Below are 23,214 nucleotides of genomic sequence, written 5' to 3' on the forward strand. Positions count from 1 at the left end.
CCTCCGTTCCCAGCCTGAACTACATTTCCCAGCACTCTTTTCAGCCGGGCCTGCTGCCGCCGGTAAAGGCAGCCTCCGAGCTGCGGAGCCAGCCGCTGTAGGAGATCATCACTGACGTGGGAAGGTGGCGGCTGCCTGCTTCGCAGCGCCACGCCACGGGCCATGAGCCGCCTGGGCTCGGTGCAGCAGAAGGTGCCCTGCCTGTTTGTAACTCAGGTGAAGGAGGAGCCTTCGGCCAAGCGTGAGCGCCAGGTATGGGGGGCGGCGAACGGAGGTGCTCAGTGCTCACAGGGAAAAAAGCCGAGAAAGAGGCTGAGCCGCCTCGCGGGGCCAATCATGGAGTTCAGCAGCGTGTTCAGCGGAGCCGTTGCTGTGTGGAAGGACTCGTGTGCAGCTCGCTTGTCAGCCTCACACGCCCTTCCTTTCCTTTCTCTCCGCTCGTTTTTACATAACACGCGAAGCTGTCGTCAGAAAGAACGTGGGCTCCCTTCACGTATTAGGAAAATTCGTGTGCGGAGAATACGTGCGTGTAAAAAAAGAACACGTGCAAGAATCGATACGCCCATTACATGTTGTTTTCTACAAGCAAATGTTTCGCTCTAGGAATTTTGTAATGAGTGAAATGATCACGCAAGTGGTTCGTCTCACGCCCTTTCTTTTCAGTGGAAAGGAAGGCTGCCTAGCCATAGCTAGCTTGTCACAGCCTTTGTGGATGTGTGATGAATTTGTAGGGCGAATATACCCTAATCTCTATATTAAAGCACTAATATGAAGTGCTCTCTTAACCTTTTACATTTTCATTTGGGTACCCAAGTATCTTCTTTGGAGTGGTGTGGCTGAATGCTTGTTTTTTTGTTGGGTATATACAGTATTCAAATTGAAACTCATACTTCTTGTTTACTGGGAGTGTATCCTGTTAAAATTTAGTTTCTATATTCATACACCCCTCTAGGAAATGCTTTAAAAGTAGCCTTGACTATAAACTTCTATTAGTAGTATTTACATATCTTAGTTTTGTTTGTTTTTTAAACTAAGAATGAACTTGGATGCCATTGAAACAAAAAGGTTTAAGTTGGGATGAACATGTTTTCCAGAATGTAACCATCTTTGGCAACATTATCCTTATGTTGTTACAGCAATAAACATTAACTGCTTACCATTATTTTGTTGGCGATGTGGCTTCTAATTTCAAACTGAAGCTTGAGAGCAACTGTTGTTCCCTTGATAAATGATGCATGGAATCTTTGTTGCCATGGATATGCTACCTTTTAAGATTCCACAGCACTAGTCTTGAGCCCTTCAAAATAGAAAAGTGCATCACATTCCCATTATACTACTCCTGGAAAATCACTTTTGTTTACTTAAACAGAAGAGGGAAATGGCAGTTTTTGTCGCCTTTCATGAATAAATATTCAGAGCCGTGCTGTACCATGAACTAACCCAGTTCCTATAGGCAACATTAAGACAAAGCTTGCTACTTTAAAAATCCCTGATAATTCTTGCCTTGAAGCAAAACTGTATTTTCAAAACTGTTTCTGATGACTCTTGTCTTTTCAGCCCTTTAAAGTGTTGGCCACTGAAACAATTAACCAGAAGGCATTAGATGCAGATATATACAATGCAATTCCTACGGAGAAGGTGGATGGAACTTGCTGTTACGTGACTACATACAAAGGTAATGTAGAAGATGTAATTAAGGTAATGTATTAAGATGTAATTGCACAGAATCAATATGTTGTATGGAAATCAAATTGTGAGCACTGTCCTTTTTGCATGCAGGAAAAGGTGCATAGCTCATAGCAAAATGATACGTTGGTACTTACTTGAAAGGTCATTCTCCTCAGTGGTAGGGAACGTCTCCTGTTTTGGGTTGTGCCTCCCACTTGCTCCGAGACAGGGCCAATCAGTAGCCAAGCTTGCTATGCCTGTAGGAGAGGCTACCCCCATTAACCTTCCGCTTAAAGCTCCTGAAAAAAATATGCTCCAGTCCATTGTGGGGGGAAAACTAGAATAAATTTTGACTGACTAATATTAAGCAAACAACCACAAACAGCCTGAAGGAAGGAGAGACTCCCAAGGAATATGCATATCACTATTGCTCCTGGTGGAATAGGCCATCACCTCCTTGGGAGAGAGAAAGGCTTGGGAAGAGTAAGCCATATTAATACCCTGACAGATCTGCTTGGCTAAGGTGGAATTTGATGACACCTGATCCAGTGAGCAATCGCAGAACAACACACAGAATTATTCAGAAGGCCTAAAGATCTTAGTGTGTCTCAGATAATCCTTGATTGGTCTACACACATCCAAGGTATGCCATGCTTTTTCCTTAGGGGAAGAAGGCTGAGGACAGAAGGCAGGTAATATGAGCTCTTGTGTTCGATGAAAGAGGGAATTTACTTTGGGTATAAAGTTAGGATCTGTCCTCAATAGCGCATAGTCTGGAAAATCAAACTCGAGTTCCTTGTGAACTGAGACGGCCTCCAGTTCGGATACCCTGTATGCTGACATGATGGCAATGAGAAAAAGAATCTTGTAGGAAATAAATCTTGAAGAAACTGGGCTGATTGCCTCAAAAGGGGCCTTGGTCAGAGCTGTGAGGGCAATGTTGAGATCCCAGGTGTGGAACTTGTGGACTGTAGGAGGTTTGAGATTAGAACCTCCATTTACGAATCTCCTCACATGAAGATGAGTAGTGAGACCAGAGGAAATCTCTGTCCGTAGGCCTGACGTGATGGCCACCACTTGACGTTTTAGGGTGTTGGGGTGAAGTCCCTTATCTAGGACAATCTGCAAGAAGCCCAACACATTGGGGATAGAGACAACTAAAGGAGAGATTGACTGGGTTTTACAACATCCTGCAAAGGTTTTCCAGGCAGCCTGATAGATCCTTTTGGTAGAAGGTCTACGGCAAGCCAGTATGGTGTCTAGGGCACTTTGAGGGTAGCTGCAGGCATTTGAGCCCACACCATCTCCAAGTGTAAAGTTTCATCTCCAGCTCTGGATGGGAATACAGGGGTTTGGTTGAGGAGATGAGGGCCCGATCCCAAGTTCAGTGGGGCCTCCAGTGAGAGCTCCAACAGATCAGAGTACCATGGCCAGCAGGGCCAATCGGGAGCAACTAGGATGATTTCCTAGCGCAAACACTGCAGATCGTCTGGGGAATGATGGCGGTTAGAAGAAACATACAGCAGGCCGTCTGATCAAGACACTGTGAGAATGTCTATGTCCTCAGCTCCCTGACTATAACTTCTGTACATGTAATGGGGTAATTTGGCATTTGCTGATGAAGCAAAAAGATCCATGAGAGGGTTCACGAATCTGAGAGCTATCCGATGGAAGCCGGGATGCTTAGGGAGCACTTGGCCCGATTGACATTGGACTGGGTTAATCAGTCCACCACTATGTTCAGTTCCCCCTTGATGTGATCCGCCGATAGAGGCAAGGTTGGCCTTGGCCCATGTCAGAAGGAGGTTTGCCTGCATCAAGGACTGCCTGCATCAAGGACTAGGAACTCGTGCCCCCTTGGCAACTGACATAGGCCTTTGTGGTGGCATTGTCTGTCCTGACTAGGTTGTGTTGATGCCAAACACTGAGAAAGAACTTCCTGAGGGTGAGGCAACCCCCCTTTAACTCTATCCAGTTTATACTGTGTTGCTTTTTGGCTGCTGACTAGCTTCTTTGTGCTAAGTGGTGAAGGCAGTGAACACCCCAGGCTGGCATCTGTGGTTATCTGGATCTGTGTTACTGGAAGGAAATAGGCTCTTTTCACTGTGGCTGGGAACATCCACCACATAAGGGAAGATATGAACGCCAGAGCGAGCGAGTGTGCTTTTGGCGCAATTTTCCATGATTTTGTTGCACCATGAAAGGAGTGCCCATTGCAGCTTGTGAGAGTGGAACTTCGCCCAGGGGGTTAGCCCTGTGGTGGGTATCATGGCTCCCTGAGAGAGAGAAAACTTACTGTGGATGACACTGGAGCGCCCAATAAGTCTACACTATCCTCTGCCTGCAGTTTGAAGGCAGTGAAACCTCTCCCTTGATGGTGTTTATCCTGGCCCTAGATGAAGAATGTTGGTCTGAGGAACTAGGGAGCTCTTTTGGTGGTTCACTATGAACCCATGATTTTGGAGACGCATGAGAGTGTCCTGGACATCCCTGATGCTCTTTTGAGTGGATGGAGACCTGATCAAGTATGAGTGAACCCCCTTAGTTCTCAAGTGTTCCACAAGTGCCACCATGGTCTTGGTGAACACCTGTGGAGCAGTCAAGAGACCAAAGGGAAGGGTCCAGGACTGAAGGTGGAGACCATTGTAAGCAAAACAAAGGTATCTTCTATTCTGGGGGTGAATGGGAACATGCAGGTAGGCCTCCTTCAGATCTGTTGATGTGAGGAGGTCCCCCTTCTGGACTGCCATGAGGTTGGAATGAAGCATCTCCATGTGGAAACACTTCTGAGGAAACAATTAGTATACTTCAGGTCCAGCATGGCTCTCCATTCCCTGTTCTTCTTCCGTACAATGAACAGGATTGAATATACTCCTTGATGATGATCTAGTTCGATGGCCTGGATCTGGAAGAGATGCTATAACATTAGTTTGTGTTTGCCTTTCCCCCCACAATTTGGGTGAAGGTATGAACTTGTCTGGGGGTTGGGAATTGAATTCCAGGGTATAGCCCTGAGATATGATCTGCTGGACCCAAAGATTTGTGGATGTTCGACTCGAGGCGGGAGAAAGGTCCTGCTGTCACCCCGTCCATCTATGAGGCAGAGTCATTGAGTGCTATTGCACTTGAACCCTGATTTGCTGGGGTGGTTGGCCTAGGACAGCTTCTTGTTGTCTCGAAATGAGAACTGAGATTTGGGTTATGAGAACCAATCTTGTTTGGGCTGGTGAAAATGAAAGGAAGTTTTGGGGCACTTGAACTGGGAATTTGGGGACTTGCTGGACCTGCGGTCCTCCTTAAAGGAGGATGAGGGCGTGGCCTTCTTTTCCCCCTTTGTTTCCATGAGGCCCGGTTCAAGGACTTTGCCAAAGAGTTTTCCTACCTTAAAGGCTGAGTTGGCTAAATAGAGATGAGACTTTTGGTCTACCCTCCAGTTCTTCAACCTCAGCATCCGGTGCACAGAAACATCTGATGACAGGGCTCTGGCGGATAGTTGGGTAGCGTGCAGTGAAGAATCTGCTGTGAAAGTTATGGCTTTCCCCAACGTATTAAGGCCTTGCTTTAGCTTAGGGGAATTTTGGGGAACTGGTGGAAGAAGTGCCTTAATCCATAGGATGGATTCACATGCAAAAATGGAGTTTACCATAGCAGCGTGTATAGAAAGAGCAATCACCTCATGTGATCTGTGTAGGGCTATGTCACATTTTTTGTTCTCCTGGGTTTTTTTAAAAGCATATTTTCCTCATCCATAGGAAGAATTGCACCAGTGACAAGGGTGGCCACCTCGGCATCAACTAGGGGAACCTTTAGCTTATCCATAATCTCTTTAGGAGCAGTGTAGCAGCTCCACACAGCTGGAGGTTGGCCTTTGCCTCTGTGGATTTGTCCACTTAGCTTGTATAGCGTTAAGGGATATCTGAGGACATGGAATAACTATCTACTGTGGGTGGGTTAGAGTGAGAACTTCTGGATTCCCCTCAGACTCATTAGGGGCTGGGGGAAGAGTGTCCTCCAATTTCAAGATATTACTTGCTTTGTGTAAGAGGACTGAGAAGTCCTATGAAAATAGTCAACATGAAGCAGACTGGGAGGGTTTGGCATCATCCTCGGGGAGTTCCCCCTCCTCCTCCTCCTTATCTGACAGTGATTCCTCAGTGTCTTGCCCACTGTCTGATTTGTTGGGCGGGGCAGTGAGGGCCCTAGGAGTGGGGAACTCCAGTGGGAAATGATAGGCAGTTATGGTCCAACAATGGGCCACTTGTTCAGATTGTGAGGCAGAGGGGAGTCATGCTCCAACTCACTGGATGAGATGCTAGGGCGCTTGCTGGTTCTTTTAGATTTGGTATGCCCCTCTAGGGGCATTTTGTCTGGGGGAGTGGGAAACAGGGGTTTGCCGCTTGATCGAAGAACTGGTGAAAACTTTATGGGCCTGCTGCTTACCAAGCTCCTCCACCACCAACCGTCTAAGGAGGACTTGAATGTGCTCAGGGATCTCGTTCTCACTCCTTCCCCCTTTCCCGACACCAGTGCACTTGCAGGAACTGTTGTGGTTGCCCGGACTCATCCTTGCTGATGAGGGCCATGGGCCAGAGGAGACTCCAAGCACTGGAATCAGCTACGTATCCTTGGAGCCTTGAGCTGGTGTGGGCTGGCTTGCTCGGGCCTATGGGTTCAATTTCCAGGGTTCGAGAATCTCCCTGGCCGGGATTGATCTGTGGCAGTTTCTTGGCTTGACTTGCTAAAAAGCCTTATGGAGGGAGTGGGCTTCCATAGGCTGATTAGGAGTGGATTTAGTGGTGGTGGCTACTGCCTGCCACCACCTCTGCCCCGCAAGTTGATATGGTGGCGGAGTCACAGAGAGAGAGAAGCCTCTTTCTCACTGCTGCATGAGTGTTGGTGCATCTGCGTGGTAGTGCACCAAGACCGGTTCCTGAGTCACAAAAGGAGCGGCTGACAGGTAGCCGAACCCCCGTCTCTCCTCCCCCTGCCCGATTCACATCTAAAACACAAGGGAGGGAGGCAGAAGGAGGGAACAATAAAAAAGGATCAAACAGACTTAGACCGAGCTAAGGGAAAAGGTTCCTGCTTCGAGTGAGACAAGGCGAAAACTGGAGACTAGTGGGGTAGCCCATCCCACAGGCATAGCAAGCTTGGCTTTTGATTGGCCCTGTCTCGGAGAAGGTGGGAGGTGCAGCCCAACATAGGATACACTCCCCCACTGAGGGAGAAAGGCAGTGCTAGCCTTCTGCTGATGATCAGCAACTGAGGGGTAGCCAAGGAGGCCTCATTCATTTACCCAGGTTGATAGAAGGATGAGTTGGTTAGCCTGCAGTGTCTGCAGTGAACAGATTGTCCTAGTGTCATCATAAACACACTGATTGCTGTGGATTCTGTGACTGGCCTACCCAGCTCTTCCTTTACTCTGTGGTGCCAATAAATGAATAAAGTGTTATTTTACAGAAGGGACCTGGCCATATCCTTCTCCCATGTAAATAATTCTGCTGCTTGTACCAATTGCATTGGGTTCTAATTTTACGGCAATGTGTTGCCCAAGATAACATCCCATTTGGAGTACCCTTGCACACCTGGCATCTAGCATCTGCCATTTAATAGCCTGGCTCTTGCACAAGCCACACCTACTTGGAGAGCAGATATATGGGCAGGCTGACAGCTATATCTGATCTCTAAGAACTGTAGCTTGTGCAAGAGCCTGGGCTGTTGGATGCCAGAACTTAGATGTAAGCTCCAACTTAGGTTATGTTAAGCACTTTTCGGTGTCAGAGATTTTAATGTGTTTAAGTTGTTGTTGTTTTTAATGTGCAAGGGGAGTTTAACACTCCCATTGAAATCAATAGGATTTGAAGTGCTTAACTTTGGCTGGATTTTACCTTTATTCCTTAGGGGGGGAAATCCTATTCTAAAAAACATAATAGTATATCTTTAAATTTTGTATCAAGATTAAATAGTTGCATATGTAAAGACTGAATTTAATTAGAACTGTAAATGTGATACATACCATTGGTTTCCTACTTTCCGGTATGAGATAAGTATTTAGTGAAAGAATTATTTTGGTTTTTCATGAAAAACTATGTTGTAAGCTTCAGTATTATTTCACAACTGTAGGACAGCCACACCTTTGGGCTCGGCTGGATAGAAAACCAAACAAGCAAGCTGAAAAAAGGTTTAAACAGTTCCTGTACTCAGCAGACAACTCAAACGGTTGGTAATGATTTGAGTAAATAAAAATTTGGGTAAAAGGATGAGCTGGATCACCATGAAGAGATGAGAGCTACTGGGCCAATTTAACCTTCCTGATCATGACACCTACCTAACCCCCCCCATTTCCAGTTCTTGCATGCACTACTTGTTGTTGTTGTTGTTGTTGTTGTTGTCCCTGCCTGAAACTTGTATGTCTAGAAAGAGAGGGGAAGGAAGAAAGGAATCACTCTCACCCCCACCCAGTTCAGTGACAGAGCACATGGTTCCTATGCAGAACAGTTTAGTTTCAAACACTGGCATCTCTGGATAGGGGTGGGAAAAAGCAAGTTGCTTGCCTGTAACAGGTGAGGGGGATCCATGGTCACTCACAACTGGGTTGTGGGCATGCGCAGAAGCCTCCGTGGAAGAATCACAAGCTCCTCTTAGGCGCTATGAGTCCCACTGCCTCACGCAAAAGGTGCGTCGTTATTTTAGGTGGGAGAGCACCTATTCCTAAGTGGCTGATGCATTGATCAGAAGTGGAGAATCAAAATCATATAGGTAAGTAATCCATTAGTTGTTAATTGCAGTACAGATATTGTGTGTTTTTGCCCTCCTTTCATTTTCCTCCTTTAAAAAAATGCATCCTAGAAGAGGGGTAGGCTGGGTAGCTGTTTTGAGTGACCATGGATCACCCTAAGGATCACCAGTTACAGGTAAGCAACTTGCTTATCTTTAAGGGGGTTCATGGTCCCTCACAACTGGGTGAGTAGCAAGCTCCTGTGTGAGTACTGGGTGAGTAGCAAGTGAGTGGGGGTGGGAACTAGGCAGTGTTCACTGTTAGAGGGATTCCCAAATGTTTTTGACTACAATTCCCATAATCCCCAGCCAAAGGCCATTGCACTTGGGAATTTTGAGAGTTGTAGTCAACAACATCTGGGAATCCCTCTTAAAGGGAACACTGGAACTAAGATGCAATCACAAAGCCTTTTTGCATACCACTCGAGCAAAATTTGCTCTAGCTGTGGAGTGAATGTTCAAGGCATAATGCCTGGTGATGGGCTGGTCAGATGCCCAAGTAGTAGCCTTACAAATGTCCTGCATATTAATCCCAGACATGTGGGCTGCTGGAGTGCCCATAGCACATGTGGAATGGGTCCTAATATGAGATGGGTGCTGAACACCCTGCTGCTCAGTTCCACAAGCCAATGGGACAAGCGTTGATATGAGATTGGAAGGCCTTTGTTGTTGCCTCTGTAGGAAACGAATACCTTTTTGGATCTCCTGAAGGGGTTAGTTCTGTCTAAATAATAAAGCATCGCTCTTCTAACACTGAGGGAATACATGGACTTCGAGGGCAGATGATGGATCAAAAAAGAAGGTGGATAAAATAATATCCTGATCTAAGTGGAAGTCAGAAGCAGGTTTGGGTCTGAAAGAAGGGTCCAGCTTGTTGGGAAATAATTTTGTATAAGGGTAATAATTTTGTATCAGTGCACAAGGCAGTAAGCTCGCTGACTCCTCAGGCTGTAGTGATGGCAGTTAGGAATGCAACCTTCAGTGACCACACTTTGAGGGAGGCCAAGATTAGTGGTTCAAAGGCGGCCTCAGTGAGAGAAGAGAGCACCAGCGACTGACCACAGTTCCATAGGTGCCCTGATAGGAGGGAAGAGATTGTTAATCCATTTCAGGAATCTTTTAGCATCCAGGTGAGAAAAAAAGTGATCTGTCCTAATCAGGATGTCTTGAGGACAGGGACGTGAGATTACTTTAAGAGAAGTGTTAGAAAGCCCTGCGCTCTTTAGGGGAATTGGGTAGATGAGTACCTTGCAAATAGAGGCAGCAAAAGCATCATATTCTTTAGAAGCAGTGTAGGAAGAGAAATGTGTCTGTTTACAGTTGTAATTCCTACGAGTAGATTCCTTTTTCTCATTCAAAAGGATGGAATCTAGAAATTGAGTCTCCAGCCTATCAGATTTAAGGTTTGAAGATTTGGATGGAAGATGCCCTGAGTTCTGGGAGAGTAGGTCTTGGCGCAGGGGGAGGCGATGGTGATGGTTGTTGGAGAGGCAAAGAAGGATAGGGAACCACTGTTGCCTAGGCCACCATGGGGTGATCAGTATACACAGTGTCTCCTCCTGTAGAACCTTGGCCAGGACTCTGGAAGTCTGTGGAAGGGGCGGGAAAAGATAAGAGACATCCCTTCCAAGGGAGTTGGAAGGCATCTCCTAAGGAGTTTCAGCCTACTGCTTCTCTTGAGCAATAGAGGTGATGCTTTCTGTTGTGCTCTGTGGCAGTGGTCCATTGTCAGTGTTTTCCAAAGTTAGAATATTTGATGTCAAGTGTGTGAGTTCAGCTCCCACTCGTGAGGCAGGGAGAGATCTAAGTCCCTGCTGAGGCTGTCTGCAAGTGTGTTTTCTGTGCCTTTGATGTGCAGAGCTAATGGGCGGACATGATGCTCCATGCACAAATTCAACAGATGAGTTTCCAGGAAGCATAGCGAGCGGGAAGCAGTCTTCCCTTGGTGGTTGATGTAGGCTTTCACTCTGGTATTGTCCAAGAGAAGCTGTATGTTTTTGCTTTTTAGATGACTGAGAAAGGACTTCAGGCGATAGAAGGCAGCCAACAGCTCCAGCAGATTTATGTGTTGGTAATGTAATGGGGTCCAAAGGCCCTGAGTGCGAAAGCCCAGGCAGTGGGCACTCCAGCCCTGGAGAGATGCATCCGAGGTGATGGTGAGCATGGGCACAGGCAGAGCAGAAGGTGTGCTGGTCTCTACCACCAATGCAGAAACTTCAGAACAGGAGGTGGTAGGGAAAGCCACATGTTCTGGCTGTTGAGGTTCGGTTTGAACAACAACAGAAACCAGAGTTGGAGTGACCTCATATGCAATAAAACATATGGAACAGTAGAGGTGCTGACAGCCATATGCCCCAGAAGTCTCTGTGTCATCCTGGCCTTTTGTCGCGGGTTGGAAAGGCAGGTCAAGAGCAGGGAAGTGATGGAAAGTTTTCTTTCCTTTGGTAGGTAAGCCCTTCCCATGACAGAATCCAGAAAGGCTCCAGTGAAGTCTATCTGGTGTTGAGGAGTCAGCTTGGACTTGGCCCAATTCTCCAGGTGAGGAGATCAATTATGTAATTGAGGTGAGTCAGCAATGAGTCCCTTGTGTCTGAAGTGAAGAGCCAGTTGTCTAGGGAAGGATAAACCAAAATCCCCCAGGTCCTCAGTTGAGCTATTATGGCGTTCATGCATTTGGTGAAGACCCGGGGAGCTATTGAGAGACCAAAAGGAAGGACCTTAAACTGAAAGGCCTGGGAACTCAGGGTGAAGTGATGGTACTTCCAATTAGAGGGGTGGATGCCAATATGGAAATACACATCCTTCAAGTCCAGAGTAGCAAACCATTTGTGAGGAGAAGAAGAATATGTTGTAGAGATAGCATCCTGAATTTCTTGGGTTTGATAAGTTTGTTCAAGTCCACAATAGGATTGAGGCCTCTGTCCTCCGTGGGGACCTGGAAGTACCTCGAGTAATAACCCCTTTGTTGATCTACTGGTGGTAAAGGTTTTATGGCATCTTTCTGGAGAAGTGAGAGTACCTCCTCCTGGAGAGCAGGAGTTGGGTGGGTTTCTATGATTCCTGCAAAAGCAGGAAGAGTGGATAATTTGATTGCATAACTGGTGGAAATTATCCTTAACAGCCATGCGGCTGATGTAATTTGATTCCAAGTCTCCAAATATGATGCCAGCTGGATGGGAGGGGTTAGCTGTCAAGGTACTTCCAGGTGATCGCCATCAAGCCTGGTGCTTGTTCATGTCCTAGCCCTTGGGTCTTTGATGCTGTTTCTGTTTGTATTTGTATTGGTGCTTTGGATTGTATTTGAAAGGGCACTTGAACTCCGTTCTTTCAGATTATCTGAACTGGAAATTCTGTCTTTGGTAGGTTTTGTAATGCTGGAAATAGAAGGATAGAGGAGGAATAATCTAGTCTCCCTCAGAATTGTCATCATGAGGTGGAGTCTTTTTAGGTAGCTGTGCAGGTTGAATATCAATTTGCTTAGGTGGCAAGACAGGCTCTGTGGGGACCAGAGGAATGGCAGGTGCTACAAGCATCTTGAATGGAGCTGAAGGAGTCGAGGGGTACTGCCCAGGTCTTTAGAACCAGGAATTCCCAAGTCGTCTCCCCTAAGCTTTTTAGCTTTCCATTAGTGGTATTCATCAAAATCATAAGGGAATGCCAGTGAGAGCGGATGGTAAGGCTCTCGTAACGGCAGAATCCCCTGATGAAGTCATGAGCCAAGCCACTAGGTGAGCTCCAGTAATCTAGAGCATGAGTGGTAGGTGCAGAGTAATGGTACCTCTCACACCAAGGGACGTATGATGAAAGTCTTGGTGTGACTGGTTTAGGTGAGCCTGAAGGGGTTTTAGGTATAGGTAGATGAACTGAATCCTCATCTGTGTCTAACCCCAACAGGGGGGAACCTTTAAAAGTAGAGTCAGAGGGTGTAGTATTAGAATACCCTAGGAGAGACTTGAGAGACTTTGAAGGTTTCCGTGGCGCTGGAGACCCAGCAGCCGAAGTGTGTGGACTTTAACAGGTTGATTGTGTAGAATGAGCGGGTGAAGAAGCTGGAGAAGAGTGCAGTCTGATGGGTGATGCCACATGTGTTGATGCTGACAAAGCAGGGCATGTTGATTGGAGTGTTGTCAATACCGTTGATATCAAGACCGGAGGGTGAAGTTGAATAGGCATTGTTGTCAGACTTCAATGTCGAGGTTTTCTTCAATGTCTGACATAGGCGACGAGGCATAGCAGTCAGTCCGGGTACAGTTGTCGACAGGGAAGGAGAGATGGTATGTTTCCCATGGTAGTCCCTCTGCACTGTTGATGGTGAGGGTGTGTGAGGTGACGACTTTGATGTATATCCTGACATTGATGGCTTAGATGAAGGAGCCATCTTCTTCACCGAAGCACCAAAAGACACGGAAATCAACGCTTACACTTCTTGTGCTGAAATTTAGAGTCAGATTTCAGGGTACAGCAGGAGTCAAAGGTAGCATTGCTGCATTCCCCTGTACGAGAGGTTGGTTTCAATGTAGAGCTCGATGTTGAGCAGTGATGGACAATCAATATCAGCGGACTCTGAGATCTCTGTCTCGGCGTAAGAGGGCAAAATGCTGGTTTGTAAAGAGCCGTCCTCTGCCTCAGCTCCCTGCACTTTTGGGTCTGATTTGAAAAGGACAGACAAATCTTGTGGGTGTTATGGCTTTCGCACAGACAAAAGAGGCACAGGTTGTGCTGATTTGAAGATGGCAAAGTCTCCCGCCAGAAGGTGCACCTCTTGAAAGTTTCCCTAGAGTCCATAGAAGAAGGGATAACAATAAGATAGAATAGATGAGAGAACAGAATGTTTGCTGAGTGACAAAGCCAAAATGAAGAGTAAACGCTAAGCAGTCAGAGGTCAAAGCAGAGATTTCACTAGCAAACAAAGTAAAAAAACAGCAGGTGAAGCATGGTCGACAAACAGTCGATGTTCGAAAAAGCCCATAAAGTTAGCAAAAGGTAGTCAAGAGCAGTCAGAATTTAAAAAAACCCAGCAAGAGTAACTGAAGGAAAAACACAATTCTCTCCACAGGAATGAGTGATGAGCGAACCTTCCTGAAGCAGCTGGTGCGGTGGTCACGAAGGAACTGATAGGAATAGATGCTCTGCTGCCTAAAACGACGTGCCTCGTGTGCAAGATGATGGGACTAAGAGTGCCTAGGAGCTTGCGATTCTTGCATGGAGATTTCTATGCATGTGCACAACCCGGTTGTGAGGGACCATGGATCTTCTTAAAGATCAACCCTATCTGAAACCTGGATAACCACTGTCAGGGCAGACAATAGGACCAATAGTCTGACTTGGTATAAAATATATTTTCTGTATCATAAAGGGATCATAGAGTGCACCTGCAGAGGCACACGCGCGTGCACATTTCAGCCAGCTGTTTAAACTTCCAATGACTTTCAGGGAATAGAGGGAATTAGCAGCTGATGGTTTGGAGGAGGACGTTGAACTGCTGTCTCATTTTCTTGGTGAGAGAAGCACTTCAAGGAATATATATGCAAAGTGATGCAGGCATGCCCAGCTTAGATGTGCATGAGGGGAGATGTGTGCCTGTAGTCACTGCACTGGGAGGGGAAGGAAGAAAGAAAATATAGTTTTATGCTATGGATATCAAGGGTGGAAACTTTCCCTGGAAAGAATTGTGAAGCTATTTTACCTAAGGTGAAGTGATATCTTTATTCGATCAAACTGTTGCTGTGGAGGAATATGCACGATTTCAAGCTATGGAAAATTAACCATGCTGCTTCTATATCAAAGAGCTAGCTATCATTCCGAAAGCTTGCATACTACTTTACGTACAGGAACGTGTAAAGACTTACCTCATTCTTTTCTTTTATTCCCTGGTTTCAGCTTTGTCATAGAGAACTGCCCTATTCCAGATCAGCCATAGGTTGCAACATTTGGCCCATCACTGATGATGATCATTTTGGTATTTGCTACTGTAGAAAAGAACTTTTCTTCCATTAGCATCAGTAAGATTGTTGCCAGTGAATATTATTCAGAACAGTAATACAACTAGCCTGACAAACACAGCCATTCTTAAGATGGCTTGAAATTATAAACCTTTCCCCAAATTGTGATCTGTTAATTCTTGATCTTGTATACACATAGTTTCTTTCACCTTTTCCATTTAAATTGAACTGCACAAATGTCTGCAGAATCAGCGGTTTTAGTATTATTTTGACATGAACACACACATGCAAAAATCCTTGGTCTAAATATAGCAGTCCACATCACTGAAGTCTACATAAGAAAAGCCATATAAGCCATTGCTCTTGTCACTTTATAGGAAGAATTGTATTATTCTGGTGTAGATAGACGAGCTAAATGTTTACTGTTACAAAAAACATATTTCACATCCTTGCTTCTAGGATTTGCGTGGAATACTGAAGAGGACTTCAAGTCTGTCCCTGAATGCTGGATTCCAGCAAAGGAAATAGAGTACCGCAATGGGAAGCCTTTTCCTGATGAAAATGGACATATTCCAGGTAGAAACTACTGCTTGGTGCCACAGCATTCATTCTAAACATTAAATGACTAAGCAGAGTTCACCTATGCATGTTCATCACTTGATCACTGCCTGTAATTAGTCACAGGTTTTCCTGCAATTGAGTGATGGCAGCAATGATAATGAGATAAAGAAGTGTACATGCATATGAACTGCCCCTTGTATACCCCACATTAGTTATTCAGAGAACAGTACAACCTCTTCCATCTTCACAATATGATTAAACAACAAAGACTGAGAGGCTGTGGTCAAGCTGATCTCAAAAACAGGAATTCTAGATCTAGGCTTAACAATGGCTCTTCAGAACACCAGAGGCAGCTTAAGCCTTTTGCCACCTGTAGGCGGCCAAGGATTTTTTGCCCCCACTACAGCGAGGAAGGTAGAGGTGGTGAGGATGAAGTCTCCCCCCCCCCTTAACTTCTAAATACTGCCGTATCGGCTGCAGGGAACAGGAGACGAGAGGCAAGTCCCCCCCCCTTCTATATTAAAATGCTGCTGCCTGTACAGCGGAATGGGGTGGGTGGCAGCAGCGGGGACTGGGAGGGTTGTGCGGGCGTAAAGGAAGTTCTCCCATTTTACCTTAAAGCAGCTTCTGTTGCTGCATGGAGGAACGTACAGTTAATTGGAACAGCGAGGGAGAGCTCCTTCCAGCTCCCCTCCTCCCTCTCAAATGAGTGCATACCTGGAAGCAGCCCATTTTTGCCAGCTTTGTTATTGAGACTTGGTTGAGGTAGTTGTAATGTGTTTGGGTTTGTCTGGAGATGGGGACATGGGGCGCCTCCGTGGAATGCGGGGCAGCTATTCTGGTGGTGGTGGGGAATAGAAGAAGTAACACTGGCAGGTCAGCAGGCCATTTCGGGGGAAGGGGAGCCATAAATTTAATAGCTGTCTCCCCTTCCGGCTGCGCTGTCAGCTCTTTGACCTTGGGGAGCACTGCCAACAACCCACATAGCCTTACCTTGCTCCTTTGCAATGCCAGGTCGGACCAAAATAAATCTGTCATCCATGATTTGATTATGGATGAAGGAGCCAACCTGATGTTCATCACCAAGACTTTGTTGGGGGAGGCTGGTGGCCCAGTCTGGTCCCAGCTTCTTCCTCCAGGGTATTCTGTAGAGGAGCAGGTGAGGGGATGTGGGCGGGGAGGTGGAGTGGCTGTGGTCTATAAGGATAACATCTCCCTTACCAGGGTCCTTGTTAGGGTATCAGATCATACTGGATGTGTGTACTTAAGTTTGGTGACCATGGATAGATTGGGACTTCTGTTGGTATACCGATCGCCCTGCTGCCCAACGGAATCCCTTACTGAGCTCGTGGACTTGGTTGCGGAACTTGTGTGGGGGGCTCACAGACTTCTGGTACTGGGGGACTTCAATGTTCATTTTGGGACCAACTTATCCGGGGCAGCTCAGGAGTTCATAGCGGCCCATGACAACTATGGGCCTATCCCAAGTGGTCTCTGGATCGACACATATTGCAGGTCACACACTTGATTTGGTCTTTTATTCTGATCAGGGTGGTGTTCCAAGGGTGCTCCTGTGATATCTCCATTGTCATGGACGGATCACCATCTGGTTAAGGTTGAACTTGCAACTACCTCCCACCTCTGCAGGGGCGAGGGGCCTATTGGAATGGTCCGCCCGAAGAGGTTATTGAATCTGTTAGGATTCCAAGAAGCCTTGGAGGGATTCAATGTTGGCTCTGCTGGTGATCCTGTTGATGCCCTGGTTGAGAATTGGAACAACTTGCTCACCAGGGCAGTAGACACGATTGCTGCTAAGCGTCCCCTCCGACCTGCTTCAAAATTGGCCCCTTGGTATATGGAAGACCCACGGGGGCTGAAGCGACAAGGTAGGCGACTGGAGCGCAAGTGGAGAAAGACTCGACTCTAATCTGACAGATTACGACATAGAGCACATTTAAAGATCTATGCTCAGGCAATACGTGTGGCAAAGAAGCGGTTCTTTTCTGTACATATTGCCTCTGTGAGTTCATGTCAGGCGGAGTTGTTCAGGGTTGTGAGGGGACTAGTATCTGCCCCACCCCCCCACTGAACTAGAATTTGGAATCATCAGTTACCTGCTATGATGTGTTTAAAGAATTTTTCGCAGTTAAAATATCTTGGATTCGGGCCAACTTAGATGGAGACTCCACAATTAATTTGATGTCTGAACTGGAGGTATCCAACTATTCCTCTTATGTGATTCGACTGGATCAGTTTCAGTTTGTGCCTCCTGAGGATGTGGACAAGCTGCTTGGGGTGATGAGGCCTACCACTTGTTCTCTTGACCCTTGTCCAACATGGCTTGTTCAGTGTAGCAGGGAGGCTGTTGTAGGAGGCCTGGTGGAAATCATAAATGCTTCTCTGAGGGAGAGCAGGATGCCTCCTTGTCCTAAGGAGGCAATTATTAGTCCTCTTCTAAAGAAGCCTGCATTAGATCTCTCAGAGTTGAGCAATTATAGTCCTGTTTCCAATCTCCCATGGTTGGGCAAGGTAATTGAGAAGGTGGTGGCCTCTCAGCTCCAGGCGGTCTTGGAGGAAACTGATTATCTAGACCCATTTCAAACTGGTTTTCGGGCAGGCTATGGGGTGGAGACTGCCTTGGTCGGCCTGACAGATGATCTCCAATTGGGAATTGACAGAGGATGTGTGACTCTGTTGGTCCTTTTGGATCTCTCAGCGGTTTTCGATACTATTGACCATAGTCTCCTTCTGGAATGTCTGAGAGTGTTGGGGGTGGGAGGGCACTGTTTTGCAGTGGTTCCGCTCCTACCTCTCGGACAGATTTCAGATGGTGTCGATTGGAGATTGTTGCTCTTTGAAATCTGAGCTTAAGTATGGTGTCCCTCAAGGCTCCATACTTTCTCCAATGCTTTTTAACATCTACATGAAACCGCTGGGAGAGATCATCAGGGGTTTTGGAGCTGGATGTTACCAGTACGCTGATGACACACAGATCTACTTCTTCATGTCATCCTCTTCAGGAGTTGGCATATCCTCCCTAAATGCTTTCCTGGAAGCAGTAATGGGCTGGATGAGGGAGATTAAACTGAAGCTGAATCCAGATAAGACAGAGGTACTTATTGTGCGGGGTCAGAACTCTAGAGACTATTTTGATCTACCTGTTCTAGATGGGGTCACACTTCCCCAAAAGGAACAGGTTTGCAGTCTGGGAGTACTTTTGGATTCACAGCTCTCCCTGGTTTCTCAAGCTGAGGCGGTGGCCAGGGGTGCTTTCTATCAGCTCCGGCTGATACGCCAGCTGCATCCATTTCTTGAGATCAATGACCTCAAAACTGTGGTACATCTGTTGGTAACCTCCAGACTGGGCTTTTGTAATGCACTCTATGTGGGGCTGCCTTTGTATGTAGTCCGGAAACTTCAGTTGGTTCAGAATGCGGCAGCCAGGTTGGTCTCTGAGTCATCTTGGAGAGACCACGTTACTCCTCTGTTGATGAGCTGCACTGGCTGCCAATAGGTTTCCAGGCAAAATACAAAGTGCTAGTTATTACTTACAAAGCCCTAAATGGCTTAGGCCCTGGGTATTTAAGAGAACGTCTTCTTCGCTATGTGCCCCACCGCCCATTGAGGTCACTTGAGGAGGTCTGTCTCCAGTTACCACCAACTCGTTTGGTGGCTACACAGAGACGGGCCTTCTCAGCTGCTGCCCCAAGATTGTGGAATGTGCTCCCTACTAAAATATGAGCCCCCCCATCTCTGGCGATTTTTAAGAAACTTCTGAAAACACATCTCTTCAACCAAGCTTTCTCAGCTTTTTAAAACTTGTTTTTAAATTGTTTTGGCTATTTAATTGGTGTTTTATGATGTTTTAATTGTTAATTATTTTATGCAGTTTTATAATTTCTGTTTTAATTGTTAATTGATTATAATGGTGTTTTAATGTAAACTGCCCTGAGCCTTTTGGAAGGGCGGTATAAACATTTTAATAAGTAAATAATAAATAAATAGTGGGGCAGCAAGAGGCTTAATCTCTTGTTGCTACCAGCAGCAGCAGTCTTAAAAGTAAAAAACAAAAACAAAACATTTCCCCATTCCAAGATCTGCCGCTCCTCCAGGATTTGCCGCCGTAGGCAATTGCCTCTGTGATAATCTGCCTATGCAGACCACACTGAATTGCTTAAAGTGAATACTGTGGGGTGGGAAATGGAGGAGGGGGTTGCAAGTCTGGGTCTTGATCACTAGGGTCATACTAACACTGTGATTTTTTTCCCCCTTCTGAAATTGCAGGATTAACTTGGTTTTCCCTCTGCAGATAAAATTAATGTCCACTTTTCTTGAATGTTTTCATGCATATGAAGTCACTGAAAAATTTGTTTCTGTTCACAGGTTGGGTACCAGTAGAGAAAATCAACAGACAATATTGCTGGCATACTTCTGTTGTTGACTATGAATCTGAATTAGCTCTTGTACTGAGGCAGCACGCTGACAAACCTGGTCTTCTAGAAATCAGCCCAGAGCCCTTATCCAGCTTTTCTGAGCAAACGTTGGAGCTTATTGGAACAAACATTAATGCAAACCCATATGGTGAGCATACTGTCGTCATTCATATTTCAAGAAAGTGTATTTGCATGTTGAAAGCATCTTATTTATTTAAAAATATACTTAGTATTTTGTATGTGTTCTGCGAGGTTTTCTATTAAGCCTCTTCACAGAAAGAGTGTTATGCAGCATAGCATAATTACAACTGCAGATTGATAGAAATAATGCATTCAGCAAAACCTTTTAGCAAAAACATGTTAAGCTGCAGTTTCCTGGAAATATATATTGTTAAATATATTGGCTAACATCCCGCGAAAGTGCTCTGTGCGGAGTGCTGGCACTTACGTTGCAGGCTAGCAGCACTCTGCAGGTTGTGCAGAGGTGAGGGTAGTGATTTTTGCCAATCCCCCCCATCCCCAAAAGTGCCCCCCTTGTGATCTAGATTATGCCCCCACATGAGTGCATGTGCTGCCTTATTCTGGAAGGTGGCAGCAGCAGCACGCAAAGCACCAGCACTTCACTAGAAGTGCTGATGCTTTGTTAGGATGCTTTGTATTGAGAGGATTTGTATTGTACTAAACTTCTTGATGAAGTCTATGCCAGTGATTGGCCAAGCTACAGTGATGTCACAGAGGCAAGGCAGGTAAAAAGTCTTAAGAAGGAAGGGTTGGAAGCAGCATGAAAGCACAAGAATGGATCCAAGGAGATAGTGATCTAAGGAAATAAGAGTGGGACTTGAGGAACCACAAATGTGGATAATTCTATAATAAAAATATTTAATTGTACTTATTTAACAATATTTCAACAGGTTTGGGAAGCAAGAAGCATCCTATACACCTCCTTGTACCACATGGAACTTTTCAGATTAAAAATGCTCCTGCATTGAATCATGACGACATATTGTCTTGGTTTGATGGGTGCAGTGAGGGGAAAATTGAAGGAATTGTATGGCATTGCAATGATGGATATTTAATCAAGGTAATCCTGAAAGATTTAAGTAGCTAGTAGTTCGACTAGCTTTGCTATGCCATTGTATTAAAACACATTTACATTTGGGTGAAAATCCACATTTTCTTTCTTCAGATCTAAGGCATTTGATTGCTTGAATAATAGCACTGATCTTGCTTGATTTCTCACTCTAAGTCCCTTTTTCTATAAGTAAGATGACTGAAATTGGTCTCTGTTCACGTAGGATATGATCATGCCTAACAACACAGAGGGTTTCAGCCTACGTAGTCTAATTCTTAATGTCAATAATTGTAATGTTTTTCTTTTTTTATAGCTTCATCGGCATCATCTTGGCTTGCGTTGGCCAATTGCAGACTCGTACTTGGTTTCTAAACCAGTTGTTGTTACCTTCAGTGGAGCCAAATATGACTATAACTTTGAACCAAAGACACTTTTTCATTATTTTTCAAAGCTGGAAGGACAAAGATTCAGTAGTCTCAGAGATATAACATCTGATCTGTGACAAGATTTGTTTTTTTAAAGAAGACCTGCGTAGTATATCTTATTGAGCACCTTTACTGTTGTTCCTTTCAGGCCAAAGTGGCTATGTGTGAAACACACTTATTGAAGCATTGAGGCCTAGGTATTGGGACTACCATGTGTTTTATATTTTAATCACTGTACAGCTACTTCTAGGGATGTCATGCACATTTGGGGAGGGTGGGGAACAGGCACTTTAAAAGGAGGAAGGCAGGCCTTACCTACCCCTCCATTGCTCCGCTGCCGCCCCCACCCCCGAACAGCACTGTTTGTATTTAGCAGTCGGGTGCTCTGTTTGCCGATTGTATCTTTTTGGGAACAGGTAGTTCCCTGTTCCCAGCAGCCTTTGGGCAGCGTTGGGAAGGAAATGGTGTCTGAGTATGTGTAGATGCCATTGGCTCAGGTCATGCAGATGGACAGTGCACATACGTGGTGGCATCCTAAATGGCCACTGCCAGCGCAAAGTGGCCCTTTGGTCTAAAAACCTGGCCATTTTTAGACCTGGGAAGAGGGAACTACTGGAAGGAACCCCCCCCCCCCCGCCCGAGGTGGTGAGTTCTAAAAAAGCAAAAAACAAAAAACCAAACCCTTAACACTAGAACCCTTGGACCAGCTCAAATTCGAGCCAAACTGGGTGGTTTGTTCGGGCGGGCAGGAGGGCATGCCTGGTTCTGTTAGTCTGGTTCAGATTTGAACCGAACCAGGCATACAGGTTTTGTGCACAACCATATCAATTACTACAATATAAATTGTTGTAGTATATCAATTTGTACAGATAAGTTTATTTTAGCAACATAAGCAATAGAATATTTAAAGTTTAGAAATAAGAGGAATGACAGTTTTCTCTTTTGTAATTTCATTCTCAAAAGATTGTCTACCAGAATGTTTTGCTGTCTGAAGTTCCATAGAAGTTTAAGGGGTTTGGCCTAACCTGGGCTTTTCAGGATTGGAGCATTATATGTTAGCCCAGTAGTATCACGGCAGCTTATGATGTTACATTTTGTATTCTGCTGTATCTATACACAATAATTACATAGTATGTCACTTGTGAAGGGTGCATGTGTGTAATTAATACACAGCACTGGAAAAGCCTGAGCCTTTTCTTCTGTTTATAAATATGTGAAGTCCTACAACTGAGTTACATCCATCCATATCTTTTGTACAGCATGTTGGGATTAGAATACAAGATGCAGTATAATATGCCATCCCTAGTTCTGACATGCAACACAGCACTACTTGCTTAAATAAGGTTTGTTGTTTCTACATGGGGACTTGGCTGATCTTGGCCTGCAATTTGATCTTATTCATGAATACAAAAATAATTAGAACTTGTTTAATGAATCTGGAAATGTTTTATTAGACAAGGCTGATATTGCATAGCTGACAGCTTAAGTGTTTGAAACAGGGCAAACAAGTGTAAAACTACTGTTTGAATGATTGAATGGTGAACATGCATAGAAAAATAAATAACTGTAAAGTTTGCATTTTGTTTTTACTTTTAGTGCAAACACACCAAAGCAAGATATACAAAAATATTGAAAAAATAAATTACAACAATACAAGAAACAGGTTTACAATAGTACAAAACTTTTATTCCTTACTTTGCTTCTGCATTTAGAAGCTTATCAGACACATGCTTGCTTTCTCAAGAGCTGAAGGGAATTGTGTCCTAGAGTCACAGCAGGAGTAACCTGCCTATTGATATTTTCTGAGAAGGTAAAAGAGAGAGGTGCTTTGACTCAATAGGAGGGTTTTCTTAGTAGTTTCTTTTCTCTGTCAAGATCTCATTATCTACAAATGAATAGTGTTTGTAGACAGTTTCAAGTTAATTGCCTGATTCAATCTATAGAAACTCTTGCTGGGATATCTATTTGAACACCAAATTGTTCAGAAAGTGTTTTCAGTCTTTCTTCCAAGATAATGTTTTTTTTAACTTCTTCATTATAGTTGTATTTTAGATCCTCAATTTCTTCAAAAAAAGATGGATCAAAGTTATCCAGTTCATTTTTCAGCTTCCTGACTTCTTCCTATTGAGGAAGATCAACATTATACATAAGATTCTAACAATTTCATCTCTAAGCTATATGAGGTCTGATCACATAATGTGAACTTCTTTTCCCCCCATTTGCAGCTTTGATTTAAATGAAAACTAAAATACAATCCTTCCAAAATTAAGCACTCACTTTCCATTGATTTAAATGCAGTATGTATAAAGGCATAGACAGAATTTGTCTTTTCATTT

The 23,214-nt window shown here is 44.9% G+C and overlaps 3 protein-coding genes across 15 annotated transcripts in view; 1 reads left to right on the forward strand and 2 right to left on the reverse strand.

The window, feature by feature from the left end:
* The window catches only part of C5H12orf50 (chromosome 5 C12orf50 homolog), a 41,493-nt gene extending 39,559 nt beyond the window's left edge, over nt 1–1,934 (reverse strand). For all 6 annotated transcript variants that reach the window (XM_053256374.1, XM_053256377.1, XM_053256372.1 and 3 more), the window contains exons 1-2: nt 1,824–1,934; nt 1,158–1,297 (exon numbers count right to left, since the gene is read on the reverse strand). The gene's annotated coding sequence lies outside the window, so the exon portion shown is untranslated. The remainder of the gene's footprint in view (nt 1–1,157; nt 1,298–1,823) is intronic.
* C5H12orf29 (chromosome 5 C12orf29 homolog) lies at nt 27–22,452 on the forward strand. The gene is made up of 7 exons (XM_053256380.1): nt 27–252; nt 1,558–1,675; nt 7,792–7,887; nt 14,847–14,963; nt 19,332–19,529; nt 20,293–20,462; nt 20,767–22,452. Exons 1-7 carry the CDS (start codon nt 163–165, stop codon nt 20,953–20,955), a joined length of 978 nt encoding a protein of 325 aa, XP_053112355.1. The 5' UTR covers nt 27–162; the 3' UTR covers nt 20,956–22,452.
* CEP290 (centrosomal protein 290) overlaps nt 22,446–23,214 on the reverse strand; it is a 121,035-nt gene continuing 120,266 nt past the window's right edge. For all 8 annotated transcript variants that reach the window (XM_053256351.1, XM_053256355.1, XM_053256352.1 and 5 more), the window contains one exon: nt 22,446–22,999. In XM_053256351.1, coding sequence (XP_053112326.1) covers nt 22,811–22,999 — 189 coding nt within the window. In that variant the 3' untranslated portion in view covers nt 22,446–22,810. The remainder of the gene's footprint in view (nt 23,000–23,214) is intronic.

Source organism: Hemicordylus capensis, chromosome 5 (assembly GCF_027244095.1).
Source record: "Hemicordylus capensis ecotype Gifberg chromosome 5, rHemCap1.1.pri, whole genome shotgun sequence".
Taxonomy (NCBI): Eukaryota; Metazoa; Chordata; class Lepidosauria; order Squamata; family Cordylidae; genus Hemicordylus; species Hemicordylus capensis.

Excerpts from the sequence above, each read along its gene's own strand:
- C5H12orf29 (XM_053256380.1), top strand. The coding sequence starts at position 163 with ATGAGCCGCCTGGGCTCGGTGCAGCAGAAGGTGCCCTGCCTGTTTGTA. Across the intron at positions 1,676-7,791 it reads TTACGTGACTACATACAAAG|GACAGCCACACCTTTGGGCT; the intron begins GTAATGTAGAAG and ends TCACAACTGTAG. Across the intron at positions 20,463-20,766 it reads ATGATGGATATTTAATCAAG|CTTCATCGGCATCATCTTGG; the intron begins GTAATCCTGAAA and ends CTTTTTTTATAG.